The sequence below is a fragment of the Pristiophorus japonicus genome, chromosome 12, assembly GCF_044704955.1.
Source record: "Pristiophorus japonicus isolate sPriJap1 chromosome 12, sPriJap1.hap1, whole genome shotgun sequence".
Taxonomy (NCBI): domain Eukaryota; kingdom Metazoa; phylum Chordata; class Chondrichthyes; family Pristiophoridae; genus Pristiophorus; species Pristiophorus japonicus.
Window position 1 is genome coordinate 82,419,615 of NC_091988.1, and position 19,477 is coordinate 82,439,091.

The 19,477-nt window shown below is 44.4% G+C and overlaps 1 protein-coding gene across 5 annotated transcripts in view; it reads left to right on the forward strand.

Moving 5' to 3' along the window:
- The window catches only part of LOC139277360 (acylamino-acid-releasing enzyme-like), an 89,135-nt gene that overhangs the window by 11,655 nt on the left and 58,003 nt on the right, over nucleotides 1-19,477 (forward strand). For 3 of the 5 annotated variants that reach the window (XM_070895722.1, XM_070895720.1, XM_070895721.1), the window contains exons 5-8: nucleotides 12,099-12,195; nucleotides 13,333-13,499; nucleotides 15,109-15,246; nucleotides 17,590-17,681. In XM_070895722.1, coding sequence (XP_070751823.1) covers nucleotides 12,099-12,195; nucleotides 13,333-13,499; nucleotides 15,109-15,246; nucleotides 17,590-17,681 — 494 coding nt within the window. The remainder of the gene's footprint in view (nucleotides 1-12,098; nucleotides 12,196-13,332; nucleotides 13,500-15,108; nucleotides 15,247-17,589; nucleotides 17,682-19,477) is intronic. The other 2 variants (XM_070895723.1, XM_070895724.1) reach the window with 1 other exon arrangement.

Genomic DNA, 19,477 nt, shown 5'->3' on the forward strand with positions numbered 1-19,477 from the left:
GATGCCGCAAGGATCGGTGCTTGGGCCCCAGCTATTCACAATCTATATCAATGATTTGGATGAGGTGACCAAATATAATATATCCAAGTTTGTTGATGATACAAAGCTAGATGAGAATGTAGATTGATTGGGCTAACCAAACTGGTAGTAATGCGGTGGAGGAGGATTTCCTGGAGTGTATTAGGGATGGTTTTCTCGACTAATATGTCGAGGAACCAACTAGAGAGGCTGGCCATCCTAGACTGGGTGATGTGTAATGAGAAGGGACTAATTAGCAATCTTGTTGTGCGAGGCCCTTGCGGAAGAGTGACCATATTATGGTAGAATTCTTTATTAAGATGGAGAGTGACACAGTTAATTCAGAAACTAGGGTCCTGAACTTAAGGAAAGGTAACTTCGATGGTATGAGGCGTGAATTGGCTAGAATAGACTGGCAAATGATACTTAAAGGGTTGACGGTGGATAAGCAATGGCAAACATTTAAAGATCACATGGATAAACTTCAGCAATTGTACATCCCTGTCTGGAGTAAAAATAAAACGGGGAAGGTGGCTCAACCGTGGCTAACAAGGGAAATTAAGGATAGTGTTAAAACCAAGGAAGAGGCATATAAATTGGTCAGATAAAAGTAACAAACCTGAGGACTGGGAGAAATGTAGAATTCAACAGAGGAGGACTAAGGGTTTAATTAAGAGGGGGGAAATAGAGTACGAGAGGAAGCTTGCAGGGAACATAAAAGCTGACTGTAAAAGCTTCTATAAATATGTGAAGAGAAAAAGATTAGTGAAGACAAATGTAGGTCCCTTGCAGTCGGATTCAGGTGAATTTATAATGGGGAACAAAGAAATGGCAGACCAATTGAACAAATACTTCGGTTCTGTCTTCACGAAGGAAGACACGAATAACCTTCCGAATGTACTAGGGGACATTGGGTCTAGTGAGAAGGAGGAACTGAAGGATATCCTTATTAGGTGTGAAATTGTGTTAGGGAAATTGATGGGATTGAAGGCTGATAAATCCCTGGGGCCTGATAGTCTGCATCCCAGAGTACTTAAGGAAGTGGCCCTAGAAATAGTGGATGCATTGGTGATCATTTTCCAACAGTCTATCGACTCTGGATCCGTTCCTATGTACTGGAGCGTAGCTAATGTAACACCACTTTTTAAAAAGGGAGGGAGAGAGAAAACGGATAATTATAGACCGGTTAGCCTGACATCAGTAGTGGGGAAAATGTTGGAATCAATCAATAAGGATGAAATAGCAGTGCCTTTGGAAAGCAGTGACAGGATCGGTCCAAGTCAGCATGGATTTATGAAAGGGAAATCATGCTTGACGAATCTTCTGGAATTTTTTGAGGATGAAACTAGCAGAGTGGACAAGGGAGAACCAGTGGATGTGGTGTATTTGGACTTTCAAAAGGCTTTTGACAAGGTCCCACACAAGAGATTGGTGTGCAAAGTCAAAGCGCGTGATATTGGGGGTAATGTACTGAAGTGGATAGAGAACTGGTTGGCAGACAGGAAGCAGAGAGTCAGGATAAACGGATCCTTTTCAAAATGGCAGGCAGTGACTAGTGGAGTGCCGCAGGGCTCAGTGCTGAGATCCCAGCTCTTTACAATGTACATTAACGATTTGGATGAAGGAATTGAGTGTAATATCTCCAAGTTTGCAGATGACACTAAACTGGCTGGTGGTGTGAGCTGTGAAGGGGACGCTAAGAGGCTGCAGAGTGACTTAGACAGGTTAGGCGAGTGGGCAAATGCATGGCAGATGCAGTATAATGTGGATAAATGTGACGTTATCCATTTTGGGGGCAAAAACACAAAGGCAGAATATTATCTGAATGGTGGCAGATTAGGAAAAGTGGAGGTGCAACGAGACCTGGGTGTCATGGTTCATCAGTCATTGAAGGTTGGCATGCAGGTACAACAGGCGGTGAAGAAGGCAAATGGTATGTTGGCCTTCATAGCTAGGGGATTTGAGTATAGGAGCAGGGAGTTTACTGCAGTTGAACAGGGCCTTAATGAGGCCTCACCTGGAATATTGTGTTCAGTTTTGGTCTCCTAATCTGAGAAAGGACGTTCTTGCTATTGAGGGAGTGCAGTGAAGGTTCACCAGACTAATTCCAGGGATGGCTGGACTGACATATGAGGAGAGACTGGATCAACTAGGCCTTTATTCACTGGAGTTTAGAAGGATGAGAGGGGATCTCATAGAAATGTATAAGATTCTGACAGGACTGGACAGGTTAGATGCGGGAAGAATGTTCCCGATGTTGGGGAAGTCCAGAACCAGGGGACATAGTCTTAGGATAAGGGGTTGGCCATTTAGGACTGAGATGAGGAGAAACTTCTTCACTCAGAGAGTTGTTAACCTGTGGAATTCCCTGCCGCAGAGAGTTGTTGATGCCAGTTCATTGGATATTTTCAAGAAGGAGTTAGATATGGCCCTTACGGCTAAGGGGATCAAGGGATATGGAGAGAAAGCAGGAAAGGGGTACTGAGGGAATGCTCAGCCATGATCTTATTGAATGGCGGTGCAGGCTCGAAGGGCCGAATGGCCTACTCCTGTTCCTAATTCTTATGTTCTTATGTTCTTACTGCTCCACCTATTTTCTACGTTTCTATGTAAGTTGTGAGGAGGATGCAAAGAGACTTCAAGGGGATATAGACAGGCCAAGTGAGTGGGCAAGAACATGGGAAATGGAATATAATGTGAAGAAATGTGAAGTTATCCACTTTGGTAGGAAAAATAGAAAAGCAGAGTATTGTTTAAATGGTGAGAGATTGGGAAATGTTGGTGTTCAGAGGGACCTGGCTGGTCTTGTACATGAATCACTGAAAGTTAACATGCATGTACAGTAAGCAATTAAGAAAGGAAATGGTATGTTGTCCTTTATTCCAAGAGGATCTGAATATCAGAGTAAAGACGTCTTACTGCAATTATATATGGCCCTGGTGAGACCACACCTGGAGTATTGTGTATAGTTTTGGGGGCCGAAATTCAGGGTCTCAGAATCGAATGGCTGCTGCTTTGGGGTCAACTGGCCGAACCGACCCAAATTCAGGTCGGGGATTTTACAGCCTGGACCCCATACCGCCCGATGCTGATGACCGCCGCAAGTGAGTCATCAGCTAGTGCACTGCCGCTTTTAATTACAATAAAAACTTAATGACCTAAATTCAGCTTGATCCATCGATCCTGCCGCATGGTGCCCCCAACAGGTTTATCTGTCGGTGCACCTTTTCCGTACTGAGTGCGGCCCGGCAGCGCAGCGGCCCTTAAAGGGGAGGGCCCACTGCCACAGCCGCCCTCTATTAATTTTTGCCATCCGACTTCCCGATCGACCGGCAACGCAGTGCCCCTGGGTTCGGCCAGGCAGCCTGACACCCCCTCTTGGTGCCAGGCCGCTAGCCTGGCCGAACCCTCCCTGGTGACCCAGTGACCAAAGATAAAAAATGACTGAATCGCTCTCCTTTAACAGAGGGGAGAGAGCGTGGTGACGCACACATGCTGTGATGTCACCACCACTCCACCACTGATTGACAGCGGCGGAGTCCAGATCCGACCTATATTCAGCCCCTCAGCCTGGCTTGGTGTCAATGGCCCGCCTCCATTATGACATATTTCCTCTGGGACTCTGAAAAAGTGTCAAAGTCCTGAAAATGGCTCTTCCGACCACATCAAGGATCCGTGTGGTAAGTACAAAGAAAAAAATCATAGGTGCGCTAGCTTTCTTGTGCTACTGAATTTGGGCCCCTTGGTCTCCTTACCTAAGAAGGATATACTTGCCATTGAGAGAGTGCAACGAAGGTTCACCAGACGGATGGGGGGATTGTCCTGCGAGAAGAGCTTGAGCAGACTAGGCCTATACTCTCTGGAGTTTAGTAGAACGAGAAGTGATCTTATTGAAACATACAAAATTCTTACACAGTAGATGCAGGGAGGATGTTTCCTCTGGCTGAGGAGTCGAGAACCAGGGGTCACAGTCTCAGAATAAGGGGTCAGCCATTATGACTGAGATGAGGAGAAACTTCTTCACTGAGGGTGGTGAATCTATGGAATGTTCTAACCCAGAAAGCTGTGAAGGCTCAGTCTTTTAGTATATTCAAGACAGAGATAGATAGATTTTTGGATATTAAGGATATCAAGGGATATGGGGATAGTGCAGGAAAGTGGAGTTGAGGTAGAAGATCAGCCATGATCTCATTGAATGGCGGAGCAGGCTTGAGGGGCCAAATGGCGGTACTCCTAATTCTTATGTTCTTATGTATGTTCATCGTTGGTTGAATGGTGGGCATCCATGTGTTTACCCCAACAATGTAGCTATGTAACCTGGGCTCGAAAGAACAAGAGAATAACGATTCAAAGCAGCTCTTCAGCTATCCTGTTTTCCAGCCTCAATATCTTATGCAGCCATAACTGAAACCGAACATGCATATTACATGCATGTGTTTTTTTACCAGGCTTAACTATTCCAAAGTTTCCCAGGCAAGCCTCCCATCTTCCACCCTCAATGAACTTGATCACATCCAGAATTCTGCTACACGTATCCAAACATGCAGCATGTCTCTTTCACCTATCATCCCTGTGCTGGTTAAGCAGCACAGCTGTCTGGAGGTCCTTTGCAGCATGTTAAAGGGACCGGCACCCCAAAACAATTTGGGGGAACATTATCCATCAATGCCTTAAGAACATAAGAAATAGGAGCAGGAGACGGCCAAACGGCCCCTCAAGCCTGCTCCGCCATTTAATACAATCATGGCTGATCCGATCATGGACTCAGGTCCACTTCCCTGCCTGCTCTCCATAACCCCTTATTCCCTTATTGTTTAAGAAACTGTCTATTACTGTATTAAATTTATTCAATGTCCCACAGCTCTCTGAGGCAGCGAATTCCACAGATCTACAACCCTCTGAGAGAAGAAATTCCTCCTCATCTCAGTTTTAAATGGGCGGCCCCTTATTCTAAGATTATGCCCATCAGTGGAAACATCCTCTCTGTATCCACCTTGTCAAGCCCCCTCATAATCTTATAAGTTTCAATAAGATCACCGCTCATTCTTCTGAATTCCAATGAGTAGAGGCCTAACCTGTGGTGTATGTAGCACACAAATCACTGACTCCACACGGTCTGGTGTAAATCTAACTGCTGTTCTTTATTGTTCAGCTCCAGAGTGCCTCTCAGGTGTGGTGGTCAGCCTTTTATAGTGCCTGTTGCAGGTACTTCCAGGTTTCCCACCACAGCGCCCTCTGTGGTGTAGCATTGTGCTTACATTACATTTAAGGGACCAGGACGATACACACATCAATATATAACATCACCTTCCCCCCCGCACCAGGACGCAGGACGATGATACATACATCAATACATAACATCACACTTGTCCAACGGAAGGCAGGTAGGCATAGACAGTGCGTTAGTATGGTACATGTTATCTGGTACATTAACTAGTTATTGACTGGTAACGGATCCCTGATTTCCTTGTTAGCCCTTATCATTAATTGTACTTCATATCCATTATTTTACATAAATACAGTGACCATTCAGCATTAAAAAATTAATTCTTATTATAAATTCGCCATCTCACATTAACATAGCTCATTTTAGACTCACTCTGCCTTACAGAGGGGACCACCACATGGCAAGGCCCTTTTAAGACTCCCGGGTACATTTCCTTTTTAAGGCACCATCTTTGATGCAGGAGGATTCCACGAGGCTTCTCCTTGGGCGCCGCCATCTTTGATGCTCTGGACCGAGGCCGCTGCCATCTTGCTCTCCGCCGCTCCGGATGCCCTCCGCCGCCGCAGCCTCCGCTCTCCTTCGCTGCCACCTGACTTGCCGCCTCTCCTGCGGCCGTCGTCGTCGATTCTCTGGCGGCCACCGTAGCCGCCTCCCCTGTGGCCGTCGTGGCCTCTCCAGCGGCCGCACTTGCCGCTTCCCCCGCTCCAGCTGCTGCCGCCTCCTGACTCATGGCCGCCAACCTCCAGCTGCTGCCGCCGCCCGACTCTCCCTCTGCGTGGACCCCTCCGATCCGCCGGCCATCCTGGATCCCTCGCACCCTGCCGTCTCACCCCCCCCTCCCCCCCACTAGGCCCCTCTCTGCAGGGCTGCTTGCCTGTGGGTGGATTGAGGCTGCAGCTCTAGCTCGGTCGGCGCTGCTCTCTGGGGACCCGGGGCACGGCAGCACCCCGGGGAGCAGCAGCCTGTGGAAGTCTTCCCAGCTCCCACGGACCGTCCCCATCCACCTCCGGCTGAGGAGTGTCGGCCCATCGCCTGCAATGACCCACAAAGGTAAACGTGCATCTCGTTCCCGTGGGATACCTGCACCATCGCTCTGCCAAGAACAGGTATTAGTTCCCTGGTGTAGGTACACAGCTTCGCCGTGACCGGGACCAGCTTGGGTCGTGCAGCTGGGTTAGTCCACAGTTTATCAAAAGTTCTCCGACTCATCAACCACGGACCCGAGCCCGTGTCCACTTCCATACTCACAGGGACTCCGTTGATTTTTACTTCCCTTATCACTGGGGGCGAATCGTCGGTACACGTGTACAGTCCCAACACCTCATCATCTTCTGCCTGCTCCTCGCTGGATGGTGGATCATCCCCCATCTCCTCAGCCACATGGTGAGTCCGATTTCTTTTACACATACGCTGAAGGTGGCCTTTCGTGTGGCAGGTATTGCACGTGTACTCCACAAACCTGCAGCGGTGAGCCCCATGGCTTCCTCCGCAGCACCAGCATGGTGCTGCTTGATTGGCCCCCCTCAGCGGATCTGAGTTCCAGGACCCCGAGGTCCGTGCTCTCTGCCCCGGGCAGAGCCACGTTCTGCAGTTTTGTCCATGGTGGGCGCTATCCTGTGGACAGTGCCTGCCGGGTTCGAGACTGTGTGGATTATTTGCTTGGTGCTGCAGGTCGAGGTCATATGTGCCCGGCTGATGGTGATGGCCTTTGTCAGAGTGACTGTGGGTTCCGTGGCTAGCAGCTTGTGAAGGAGGCCCTCGTGGCCAATCCCCAAAACGAAAACGTCCCGTAACACCTCGTCAAGGTGTGAGCCAAAATCACACGGCGCCACGAGTCTCCTGAGGTCCGCAGCATATTTGGTGACATCCTGGCCCTCAGGTCTGCAGTGATGGTAAAATTTGTATCTGGCCGTGAGGATGCTCTCCTTCGGTTTCAACTGGTCACGAATGAGTTCAGCCAGCTCCTCGTTTGACTTGTCCCTGGCAAATCCCTGACGAGACAGTAAACCTCATCTCCACAACTGGAGAGCAATATCGCCTTACGCTTATCTCTCATTGCGTCCATGTCCTCCGTCAGGTCGTTTGCTGTGAAGTAGTACTCGAGCCTTTCCGTGAAGGCCTCCCAATCATTGCCCACGGTAAAATCCTTTAGCGAGCCCAGAGTGGCCATGGTTGCGTGGAGTTCGTCCGCTTCCTTGTCGCCAATGTGGTGTATGTAGCACACAAATCACTGACTCCACACAGTCTGGTGTAAATCTAACTGCTGTGACCTTCGCCCTTTATTGTTCAGCTCCAGAGTGCCTCTCGGGTGTGGTGGTCAGCCTTTTATAGTGCCTATTGCAGATACTTCCAGGTTTTCCACCACAGCGCCCTCTGTGGTATAGCATTGTGCTTACATTACATTTAAGGTACCAGGACGATACATCAATACATAACACAACCGACTCAACCTTTCCTCATAAATCAACCAACTCATCACTAATCAATCTTGTGAATCTTCTCGGAACTACCTCCAAAGCAAGTATATCCTTTCATAAATATGGAAATCAAAACTGCACGCAGTATTCCAATACCCTGTACAACTGAAGAAACACTTCCCTGCGTTTACACCCCATCCCCTTTGCAATAAAGGACAAGATTCCATTGGCCTTCCTGATCACTAGCTGTACCTGCATACTAACTTTTTGTGTTTCAGGCACAAGTACCCCTAGGTCCTGCTGTACTGTAGCACTTTGCAATCTTTCTCCATTTAAATAACAACTTGCTCTTTGATTTTTTTCTGCCAAAGTGCATGACCTCGCACATTATACTACATCTGCCAAATTTTTGCCTGCTCACTTAACCTGTCTATGTCCTTTTGCAGATTTTTTGTGTTTTCCGCACACATGGCTTTTCCTCCCATCTTTGTATCGTCGGTAAACTTGGCTACTTTGCACTCGGTCCCTTCCTCCAAGTCGTTAATATAAATTGTAAATAGTTGGGGTCCCAGCACTGATCCCTGCAGCACCCCACTGGTTTCTGATTGCCAACCCGAGAACAAACCATTTATCCCTACTATCTGTTTTCTGTTCATTAGCCAATCCTCTATCAATGCTAATATATTACCCCCAACCCCGTGAACTTTTATCTTGTGCAGTGATCTTTTATGTGGCACCTTTTCAAATACCTTCTGGAATTCCAAATACACCACATCCACTGGTTCCCCTTTATTCATCCTGTTCATTACATCCTCAAAGAATTCTAGCAAATTTGTCAAACATGACTTCCCCGTCATAAATCCATGCTGACTCTGCCTGACCGAATTTTGCTTTTCCAAATGTCCTGCTACTACTTCTTTAATATCTTCCCAATCACAGATGTTAGGCCTTCATTTTAAAACTCTCATCTTCATGTTAAAATTCCTCCATGGCCTCACCACTTCCTATCTTAACTTGGCAATGTGATGTTCTTAACCCAGGAAGGTGAGGCCTGTCTGTTCTCTGAAAGTAGGTGTGTTAGCACTGTGAGCCCTGGAGCTTGGCTGTCGCAATGAATGGATCAAATTACACATTGCAAAGATCTTGATTACTCAGGCAGACAGGATCTAATTACACATTTCAGACAAACTGCTGGGTGTATCTTGTCTTTCAAATGTTGCAAATAGTTACAGCCTTAAAATTTTCAGTTGACCTGCCACAACTGCTTTTCATGGGAAAGAGTTCCAGATTTCCAGAGTGAACTTGTGTTTCTACCCAAAATACCCGGTGCACTAAACATGCTTTAAGCGGCAACTTTGTAATCGACTAATGGCAATAGAATGCAGTTAGCACTTTTTGGCTGAATTCAAATGATTGTCCAATTTAAATGCGGACCATTTAAGTGTTGGGGACGGTATCGACCAAGGAAGGCAGCTCGTCTGAGATGAATAATGTCGGGTAAGAATTGTACTTGATTTTATATTTGAGTGCAGTCAAAGCCTATGCCAAACTTTTCCTCATGAGATGAAGTATATGAGTAGAATCCATGATGCAGGAAATTGTTGAAGGAGGATGCTTGATGCCATAATTGGCCAAAAATGGTCTTTTCTTGCACTGCACTTTCTTGCGTTCCTATGTCCCTGAATCTTTTTGATGATTAGACCGCCTGGATTCATAGTAAAAGCTGCTTCGGGGAGTAAACTTAACATTTATTGTCTTAAATTCACGTTATTCCTGCATTTTATTTTAACCACTGCCTTCATCTGATGGTGCATCAGTAAGATTGAGGAATCGGTCGGAAATTTCCTCGGAGATGCTCTCGTTCTGCTGCTGTCACATCAGCAAAAGCGCGGTGGAAACCCCGTTTATAACATTTCTGGTAAAATTATGGTGGTGGAGTGGGAGCAGCTCTGAGAAAATTCCCGGCCATTATATATTATACTTGAGCGTTATGTACAATTGTCTCGATAAACTTAATAACTTAAAAATAAAAAAAGGCTATCCTGTCGGATTAGTATACAAATGCACTTCCTGGTCATGGTACTGAGCCACATAGACTGTCGAAGTCCTGCTTTTGATCGCTTGTTTGTGCTGAGATAGCTGATTTCATCTGGGGCAGCATTATTGGATCTCAATGCCCTGGGCTAGGAAAGCGAAAGGTGTTTCCCCCACCTGATTGTTTCAATATTTTCCGCTGAAAAGTGCACGTATGTGAGTGTTACGTGAAGACACTCTTGAGCTTAGCTGTGATGCTATTCATGATCGAATAGCCCGCTGACATTCATTGTCCAGGCTCGCATGAAGATTGGTTATCAGGCGAGGTTTCAAAGTACTCCTCACAATTGTGTAGTTGAATGCAATACGAGTCATTGCCTTTACAAGAAGAGGAGAGAAAATTGACAAAATATATAAAAGTGTATTCGAAGGAATTTACAGTACAGAAATTCTCAAGGACAACACCTTCTCAAGGGCTATTAGGATTGGGCAATAAATGCTGGCTGTGCCAACGACGCACACATTGCGGAACAAATTTTTAAAAAGGAACAGGCCATTTGCCCCAATAGGTCTTTGCCAGTGTTTATGCTCCACACAATCTCCTTGCACTCTACTTTATCGAAACCTTGTAATTGTAGATCTGCACCATGTGTGATGTGAATGTGTAGGTTGCAGGAAACAAATACCAAGTGAAAGCTATCAAAAAGCATTTCAGAATCTAACACTAACTGTTTGCACACTTCGGGCCCTAAGCTTGATCGAGTTTGACATTGACTTGTATCAACTTGGACCAATGTTCTCTTTGGCTTAGTGGAGTGTGTCCTTACTATTATCTGAATGGTGACAGATTAGGAAAAGGGGAGGTGCAACGAGACCTGGGTGTCATGGTACATCAGTCATTGAAGGTTGGCATGCAGGTATAGCAGGCGGTTAAGAAAGCAAATGGCATGTTGGCCTTCATAGCGAGGGGATTTGAGTACAGGGGCAGGGAGGTGTTACTACAGTTGTACAGGGCCTTGGTGAGGCCACACCTGGAGTATTGTGTACAGTTTTGGTCTCCTAACTTGAGGAAGGACATTCTTGCTATTGAGGGAGTGTAGCGAAGGTTCACCAGACTGATTCCCGGGATGGCGGGACTGACATATCAAGAAAGACTGGATCAACTGGGCTTGTTGTATTCACTGGAGTTCAGAAGAATGAGAGGGGATCTCATAGAAACCTTTAAAATTCTGACGGGTTTAGACAGGTTAGATGCAGGAATAATATTCCCAACGTTGGGGAAATCCAGAACCAGGGGTCACAGTCGAAGGATAAAGGGGTAAGCCATTTAGAACCGAGATGAGGAGAAACTTCTTCACCCAGAGAGTGGTGAACCCGTGGAATTCTCTACCGCAGAAAGTTGTTGAGGCCAATTCACTAAATATATTCAAAAAAGAGTTAGATGTAGTCCTTGCTACTAAGGGGATCAAGGGGTATGGCGAGAAAGCAGGAATGGGGTACTGAAGTTGCATGTTCAGCCATGAACTCATTGAATGGCGATACAGGCTCGAAGGGCCGAATGGCCTACTCCTGCACCTATTTTCTATGTTTCTATGTTTTTTACAGGGAAAGGCTGTGAGTTCTGTATTAGGCAAACAGAAATAACTGATGTGGATTTCTCAGTAGCTTTAAGCATGTTGATAGGCACCCTTCAATCTCAGACAGCTGAATAGTAACAAAAAAAATCAATGAAGCTATTAGATTGATGGTCTCGAAGCCAGTCAATCTGTATGCTCTGCTGTGTGTGATCGAGTCTAACAATCAACCCTAAAGCGCACAGAATTGCTTACTGGAGAATACATAGGATTCCCACCACATTTTGCATTGTGTTAATGCTAAATTTTGCACAATGCACAAAATCTATAATATATTATAACTCTAAAAGGTCATGGGTTCAAGCCCTATTCCAGAAATTTGAGCACATAATCTATGCTGATACTTGAGTATTGAAGGAATATTACAATGTTGGAGGTGTAGTACTTTGGATGAGATGTTAAACTGAAGCCTGATCTGCTCTCTTGGGTGGGTGTAAAAGATCTCATGGCACTATTCGGAAGAAGAGCAGAGGAGTTCTCCCAGTGACCTTGCCAAGCTTTATCCCTCAACCAACATTGTGGGACTTTGCTATATGCAATTTGCTGTACGCCTTGTTTACCTACATTACAATAGTGACTACACTTCAAAAGTACTTTATTACTTTATTATTACGTATTTCTCTATATTGTTGCCCAGACAACATGGGGGAGCTCTCAGTCATGTAGCATAATGTTACAACCAATTTACTGGCAATGTTAATGTAAAAATATTGAGCTATAATATTCTATTCATAAAATCTTCACTATCCATTCATATTTTTGCTGCAGATTGATTGTTCTTACCCACAGATCTGGAGCAAAACCTCCAAGGAGAAGAGCATAAATCTGACAGCACTTGACAAGCATGGCAAGGTGTATGAAGATGGTACGTGTTTACCCAACAATCTCTAGCCTTTACAAGAGTACATGAGTTACATAGTGAGACTAAGTCTGGTCAAAGCTCACTGGTTTGACCTTGGAGCAGTTTTGTTTCCCTGAACATTCATAGTACAGGTTATCGAGTTGTTTTTCTGAACGCATACAGTTGGAATATCTAATTTTGTGCATTCCAAATAATGTAATTGAAAGAATAGAGTCTTATTAATAAGAAATGGTTCTGTGGTATGTGTGTTATATTACCATTGTGCTGTTTTAATTATCTTATTGGTGTTTCCAATCATTGGGCCCGAGTTTAGTCGACTTAGCGCCGGCTGAAACTCGACAGTATCGATGTTTTCTGGGCGCTCTCCCCTCTGAGCGAGTTTGGTCAGGTCCTCACGCCGGCGGGGAAAGAAGACCGCTGGGGAGCGTCCGCTGGCGTGCGTCGGCGTGCAATGCCGACAAAAGTCCTCCCGCCCGCTGACTCCCCAGATTGGTCTGGGCGGTCCTCCGTGCCAGCAGCAGAAGAGACCTCCGCATAGAGACTGGTCTTACCTGAACGGTATGTATGAAGACCTGCAAGGAAAGGTTAGTGCACTTTTCTTCTTTTCTTTTGCAGGGATTTTAGTCGATGGGGTCGTCTGAAGGATTTCTGGTAGTTTTTTAAAATTGTTTTGAAACTTTATTTTTTGCCGTTTCCCCTCCCCCCCTCCCTGGGCCTGATTCTATCCTCGGCAGTACTTTGCCGCCCAGAATGGGACCTACTGCCCACTGCCACCCAGAATCGGCATGTAAGGCCCATTTTTTCTTGCCGGTCGGTTTTCCCCACATTTTTTCATGAAACTTCTGCTCAAAGTACAGTCAGGTTCTTAGCGGTCCTTTCGATGGTACTTAGGCAGAACTTAGGCTTCACCAAACTCGGGCCCATTGTTACTAGAAAGTTTGGTTCCACGTTTAATGGGGAACGTTTGCTGTTTTTCTCCAGGTCAAGTGACTACAAAAATGCATAATGAGAATAATTTTTAATTGCACTTTGTAAGCTTGACGTGTTCTATCTTTTTTTGAACTAGATCTTAACCAGTGTTTGCTCTTCTTGTCATTCCCTCTGCCCTCTAACCCCCCTCCCCCCCCCCCCCCCCGCCAGATCAGTTTGGCCGCCTTGTGTGGTCTCACTCCGAGACTCACATCCTGTACATCGCTGAAAAGAAAAGACCCAAAGTGGAATCCTTCTTTCAACATAATTCAGAGCTCGATGTGAATGAGGAGGATGGCGATGGCAATAGAGCAGAAAGATGTCAGAAACCAGTGAAAGTACATTACCTGTACTGTTATTATTTGTAGATATGCCTAGAAAAACATTAGACCTCATTTTCTCATTCAACAGGACAGTCATTTGAAAGCCCAGAGATAACTGGGAGCTTTCTTACATGAACAACCTTCAACCTCTCAATCAAAATTGGAAAGATTAGCCAACATGAACCACCTCCAGTTTTCTGTGTGTGTTTTGGTAGTAGGTTTCACTACAGCTACGAATACTGCCATAGCTCTACCTTCATAGTGATCTCTTGTTCTCTAGTAAGAAAAATACCAGGGAATTACTGCCACAGTGCATACACTTGGGAGCTTCTGATCATCAGGTAGGAGATGGAAGAACACGGTCCCTTGCCTGATGATCTCATAGGAGAGCTGCTCGACCTGCTTGAGTAGTGTATACACAAGATAAAAGTTCACGGGGTTGGGGGTAATATATTAACATGGATAGAGGATTAGCTAGCTAACAGAAAACAGAGAGTCGGGATAAATGGTTAATTCTCGGGTTGGCAATCAGTAACTAGTGGAGTGCCACAGGGATCAGTGCTGGAACCCCAACTATTTACAATCTATATAAACAACTTGGATGAAGGGACCGAGTGTAACGTAGCCAAGTTTGCTTACGATACAAAGATGGGAGTAAAAGCAATGTTGAGGAGGACACAAAAAACCTGGAAAAGGACAAAGACAGGCTAAGTGAGTGGGCAAAAATTTGGCAGATGGAGTATAATGTTGGAAAGTGTGAGGTCATGCACTTTGGCAGAAAAAAATCAAAGAGCAAGTTATTATTTAAATGGAGAAAGATTGCCAAATGCTACAGTACAGCGGGACCTGGGGGTCCTGGTGCATGAAACACAAAAGGTTAGTATGCAGGTACAGCAAGTGATCAGGAAGGCCAATGGAATCTTGGCCTTTATTGCAAAGGGGATTGAGTATAAAAGCAGGGAAGTCTGGCTACAGTTATACAGGATATTGGTGAGACGACACCTGGAATACTACGTACAGTTTTGGTTTCCATATTTACGAAAGGATATACCTGCTTTGGAGGCAGTTCAGAGAAGGTTCACTAGGTTGATTCCAGAGATGAGGGGTTTGACTTGTGAGGAAAGGTTGAGTAGGTTAGGCCTCTGCTCATTGGAATTCAGAAGAATGAGAGGTGATCTTATTGAAACGTATAAGACAAGGTGGATGCAGAGAGGATGTTTCCACTGATAGGGGAGACTAGAACTAGGGGGCATAATCTTAGAATAAGGTGCCACCCATTTAAAACTGAGATGAGGAGGAATTACCTCTCTGAGGGTTGTAAATCTGTGGAATTCGCTGCTTCAGAGAGCTTGGAAGCTGGGCCATTGAATAAATTTAAGACAGTGATAGACAGTTTCTTAAACGATAAGAGAATAAGGGGTTATGGGAAACGGGCAGGGAAGTGGACCTGAGTCCATGATTGGATCAGCCATGATCGTATTAAATGGAGCAGGCTCGAGGGGCCATATGGCCGACTCCTGCTCCTATGTTATGTTCTTATGTAATATGCCAAATTATATGTGGAACAATCTTGCTTGGCCAAATGATCTATTCTCATTCCATATTCTGTTATCCTATTCTGAAGGGGGATGAGTTTGTGTACTGGGAGGACTGGGGGGAAGGCCTGGTGAACAAGAACACCCCAGTCCTGTGTATACTGGATATTGAGAGCGACAAAATCTCTATACTAGAGGGTGTTCCGGAACACGTTTCTCCGGGGCAGGTTGGTGTAATTCTTAAGTTGTTTACATCTCTCTCTTGTCTGTTGGACTTCTAGTGTTAATGTCACAGATCAGATTTGTGATCGTTGAAGTGGCAAAATACCTTGAGAGCTTAAATGTGCTGCGGTACAAACTGATAAGACAAGGTTTCATGAGTTTTCTAATCTCGACCATACAGTTGCCGGTAGCCCGAAGTGGAGGTTTTGTTCTCTCTTACCCCACCAGGGAGAAGAGAAAATTAGAGCATTGGTGACCCAGACCCAGACTTGACCATGCCCCAGTTACCTGGTTTAACTCTGTATTAGTGGAAGTTTGCAGCCTGCCCATTCAGCTGAATGATGTGAGGCACTGCAAGGGAAAATAATGTAACAAATCCTTCATACTTATTTTTAAAAATGATTCCCTCCATTTGAAAAACACAGTTGGAATTTGACCTAATTAGTAATTAGCCAGTCATTTGGTGAAGATTCACCATTCTCAGCATCTGGAGCACTCCTGGTTATTTCCAGTCATGAGAGCATCAAAGTGGCATAATTGTGAACTGAGCATGTGCAGGAATTGATGTACCAGCAGCAATGTCAGATGTCGTCTTTGCACCAGACTGTTTACTGTTCACTCTATTCTTAGTTGCAGGTTAGAAAGTAGATACCTCCATTAACATTTTGGGGATGTAATTTAAGTAGGAAATTGTAGCAAGCAATATAGCTTGTATTCCTTCTACCATTGGTCCTCTATGCATGTTTAAGGTCAAAATCTAACATCTAATTTTATCTATGTTATTTTATTTTGTGAACTACACCATGCATTTTCCCATAATGTTAAGTCTTATATGAAGCTATGTCTATGCTTAGTGGTTTCTCAGAAACACTGCCACTGTGTTTTATGTTGTAGAACTGCTGGCTACAGGCAGACATTTTATGTAGCAATTTCATTTGTGACATCATAAAGATCTGTCTGTGACATCAGCAGTGGGGGACTGCTGCCTACCAACTGCCCCCATTCGAGAAAGGGCACGACTGCTGGCAACAAAGTAAAGTAGTTACACAAGCATAGTTCCGTTGTTTTTTTTGTTGTTCTCATCGGACTTCCCACAGATTGGTGAGAAAGGAGGGGAGGGGGTGGGGAAAAGAGATCACTGTTGCCGAACTGGGCCGAGAGAGAAAGTTAACATCTAAGCAGCGGGGAAGAGTGATCTGCTGCCGAACTGAAGAAAATAAAAATTAAAAGTTGAATTGGTTTTTAACAATAGCTTTCGGTTCGTTGGCAGCAGTCATTCCGTTCAAAAAATGGTGCTCTATCGAGGGAGTTGCAAAAATGACAAAGCATAAAGCAAAATAGCAAGGGGATGACTGAAAGACTTAAGGGGCTTGGCTATCTCCCTTTATGACCATTTAGGAATTGTAGAGCAACTCAGCGTAAATCGAGTTTCTGCGATCTTTAAAAAAAGATCTCACTGGAAGTCTGCCCGTCCACAAAACTGGCAATGCCCCAGATCGAATTGATCGCCATGGCGAGTTTTGGTTAATTGTGGGACTTTGAGGTCGTCTTTGAAATTAAGATTTTTTTTAGGTGTAAGGACACAAATAGGCATGTTTTAAAAGCTTTTAAATATTAAAAAATATTTAATTTACTGAGAAACTGATTATTGTACACCAAAGGGACTAGTAAATGGTTCTGCACAGCGTTTTAAGTCATTTTCCATTATTTAAAATCAGGTTACACATAGGTACTGGACTAGACACTCTGATTAAAATGCTTATTTTTTGTGATAAATCCATTTTCAGCTGTATTAATAAAGTGGTTACCACTCTTAAATATATCAAAGAACATTGTTTAATGCAAAAAAAGCCCCTGCATTTTAAAACGCTGCCGATTATGCTTGTTCATTGAAGATTTTATATTTGGCGACATGCAAGTGAGTTTGAGTGGAAACTTGAGCAAACAAATCACTTCTGAAAACTAGTGCAATTTGCACTCGGATTGCCGATTGCACCCAAAGCGGAAACTCTACCTCACAATATCCAATCGTTGTTGAAACATTAATATGTAGGGGTAATAGACTAGGAGGCCTAGCTGCCGAAAAATGCCTTCCGTATTTGAAATTTTTATGTAGCAAGTGGTTAGTGTTAGGATTATGTCATTTAAGCTAACCTCAGCTCTGCAGCACCAAGTTCTTGCACTGGGTTCAGAATCCAGAGTTTTTGGAAATTAACGTCAACATTTGAATATGTTTGTAATAAACAAGTGCTGCTTTATCTCCAAGAATTTGGAGGCTGCACTATAATCTCTCTCTCTGAAAAGATATCAGCACACTAAGCAAATCTGCATGTTCCTATGTTTTCCAGGCAATCTGGGCCCCTAAGGACACTGGCATCATATTTGTTGGCTGGTGGCACATGCCTTGGCGACTGGGTCTTAAATACTGCACCAACCGGAAGTAAGTCAGAGTGTTGTCTCTAATGCCGTGTGAGCAGTACTAAAAATAAAAAGAAAAGACATGAAATACTTGCATTTATATAGCGCCTGTCACAACCTCAGGATGTCCAAAAATCTCTGTATAGCCAATGAAGTAATTTTGAAGTGTTGTCACTGCTGTAATGTAGGGAAACATGGCAGCCAATGTATGCACAGCAAGCCCCCACAAGCAGCAATGTGATAATGACAGGATAATCTGTTTTAGTGATGTTGGTTGAGGGATAAATATCGGCCAAGACATCAGGGAGGACTACCCTGCTCCTCTTCGAAATTGTGCCATGGGACCTTTTACGTCCACCAGAGAGGACGTCTCATCTGAAAGGCGGCGCCTCCAACAGTGCAGCACTCCCTCAATACTGTACTGAAGTGTCAGCCTAGATTTTGTGCTCAAGTCTCTGGAGTCAGACTTGAACATACAATCTTCTGACCCAGAGGCTGGAGTGCTACCCCTGAACCACGGCTAACCCAAATTTGGGACTTTTTTGCTGCAGTGTGGTTGAGTGAGGGCGTGCACGTTTGTGTTGCGGTGGGAGCAAATCCTTGGATCTGTCTCTGAGTAGAAATATAATAAGGATAAGGAACAGCAAATATAATGGGAAGGCAGTAGAGCCTGTGTAAAATAGGGTCTGAGGGGAGAGAATTGTGTAGATGTATGATGACATTTTTGCTTTTGCTTCATTTGTTCATAACTGATTTTGCCAAACAATTCTTCATGAAACTGAAGATAATTATTAAAAGGAAATTATGGGTACATGTCGGGGACATTCAGGATGTTTGAATCTGACTTTCATGGGGTAAGAATTTTCAATTTAGCCATTTTGATAACTCTACCAAGTTAATCAAACTGGTATTGACAGTGCCATCACTCAGTATTCCCATCAGAGGTTTAGCTTTCTGATTATTATCCCTCTTTTTTTTGCATGAAGGTGCAAACTGGGGCAGGAATGAAATATTCCTGTGGTGGACTGCATACATGGTGATCTGAATGATGCCGCCTCCTGAGGCCTGAAAATTTAATGCACTAGCATCTTTCATTTTTACAGAAAATACTGTCTGGTTGATTTTCTTTGGCTGCAGGTCTTGATCAGAACTTGACATAAGTCATAGGTCATGTTCTTGTCAAGACAGAGCCTCCTTTCCTACTGTTCCTCTTTGAGGTTGAGTTTGGTAGCATGTTGGCAGTACTTGGCTGTGTTTGTGATCTCATGCTGTTCTTGTTACTTCTCCGCCAAAATATTCAGCAAAGGAAGAAAAACTCTTCTTTGACCATAAACTACCTCGTGCTTTACTCATTCATCCTTCAAACTCTCCCTGCAAAATTGTGAAAAATTAATGGAGAGTGTGAATTGACTAAATCTAGAGTAAAATTGCATGTTTCCTATTATTAACCGTTTGTTAAACAGTAATTAAGCAAAAAGAAAACATTAATGCTAGGTTAGTCTGGTAATACTGTTATTTATTACTGTTGTTTCCTCCTAAGAACAAATTTAGGAGAGTTAGTGTTAATCAATAAATGTTAACTAACTAAATTACAACAACTGAATGTACAATCAAATTAAACCTCTCAAAGACCATAGGGATGTCTGGTTTGGGAAATGAAAATATCAGACAGTTGCAAAGGGAAACTTGTCTAAGATCGGAGCTGAGGTACATTACTGAAACTGAGCAGAGGAAGCTTTACCTTGCAGATGGCTATGCTGTACCTGACCTGGCAGTTTTAGTGCCTACACCAAGTGCCGAAATGGAATAGTGGTTAAT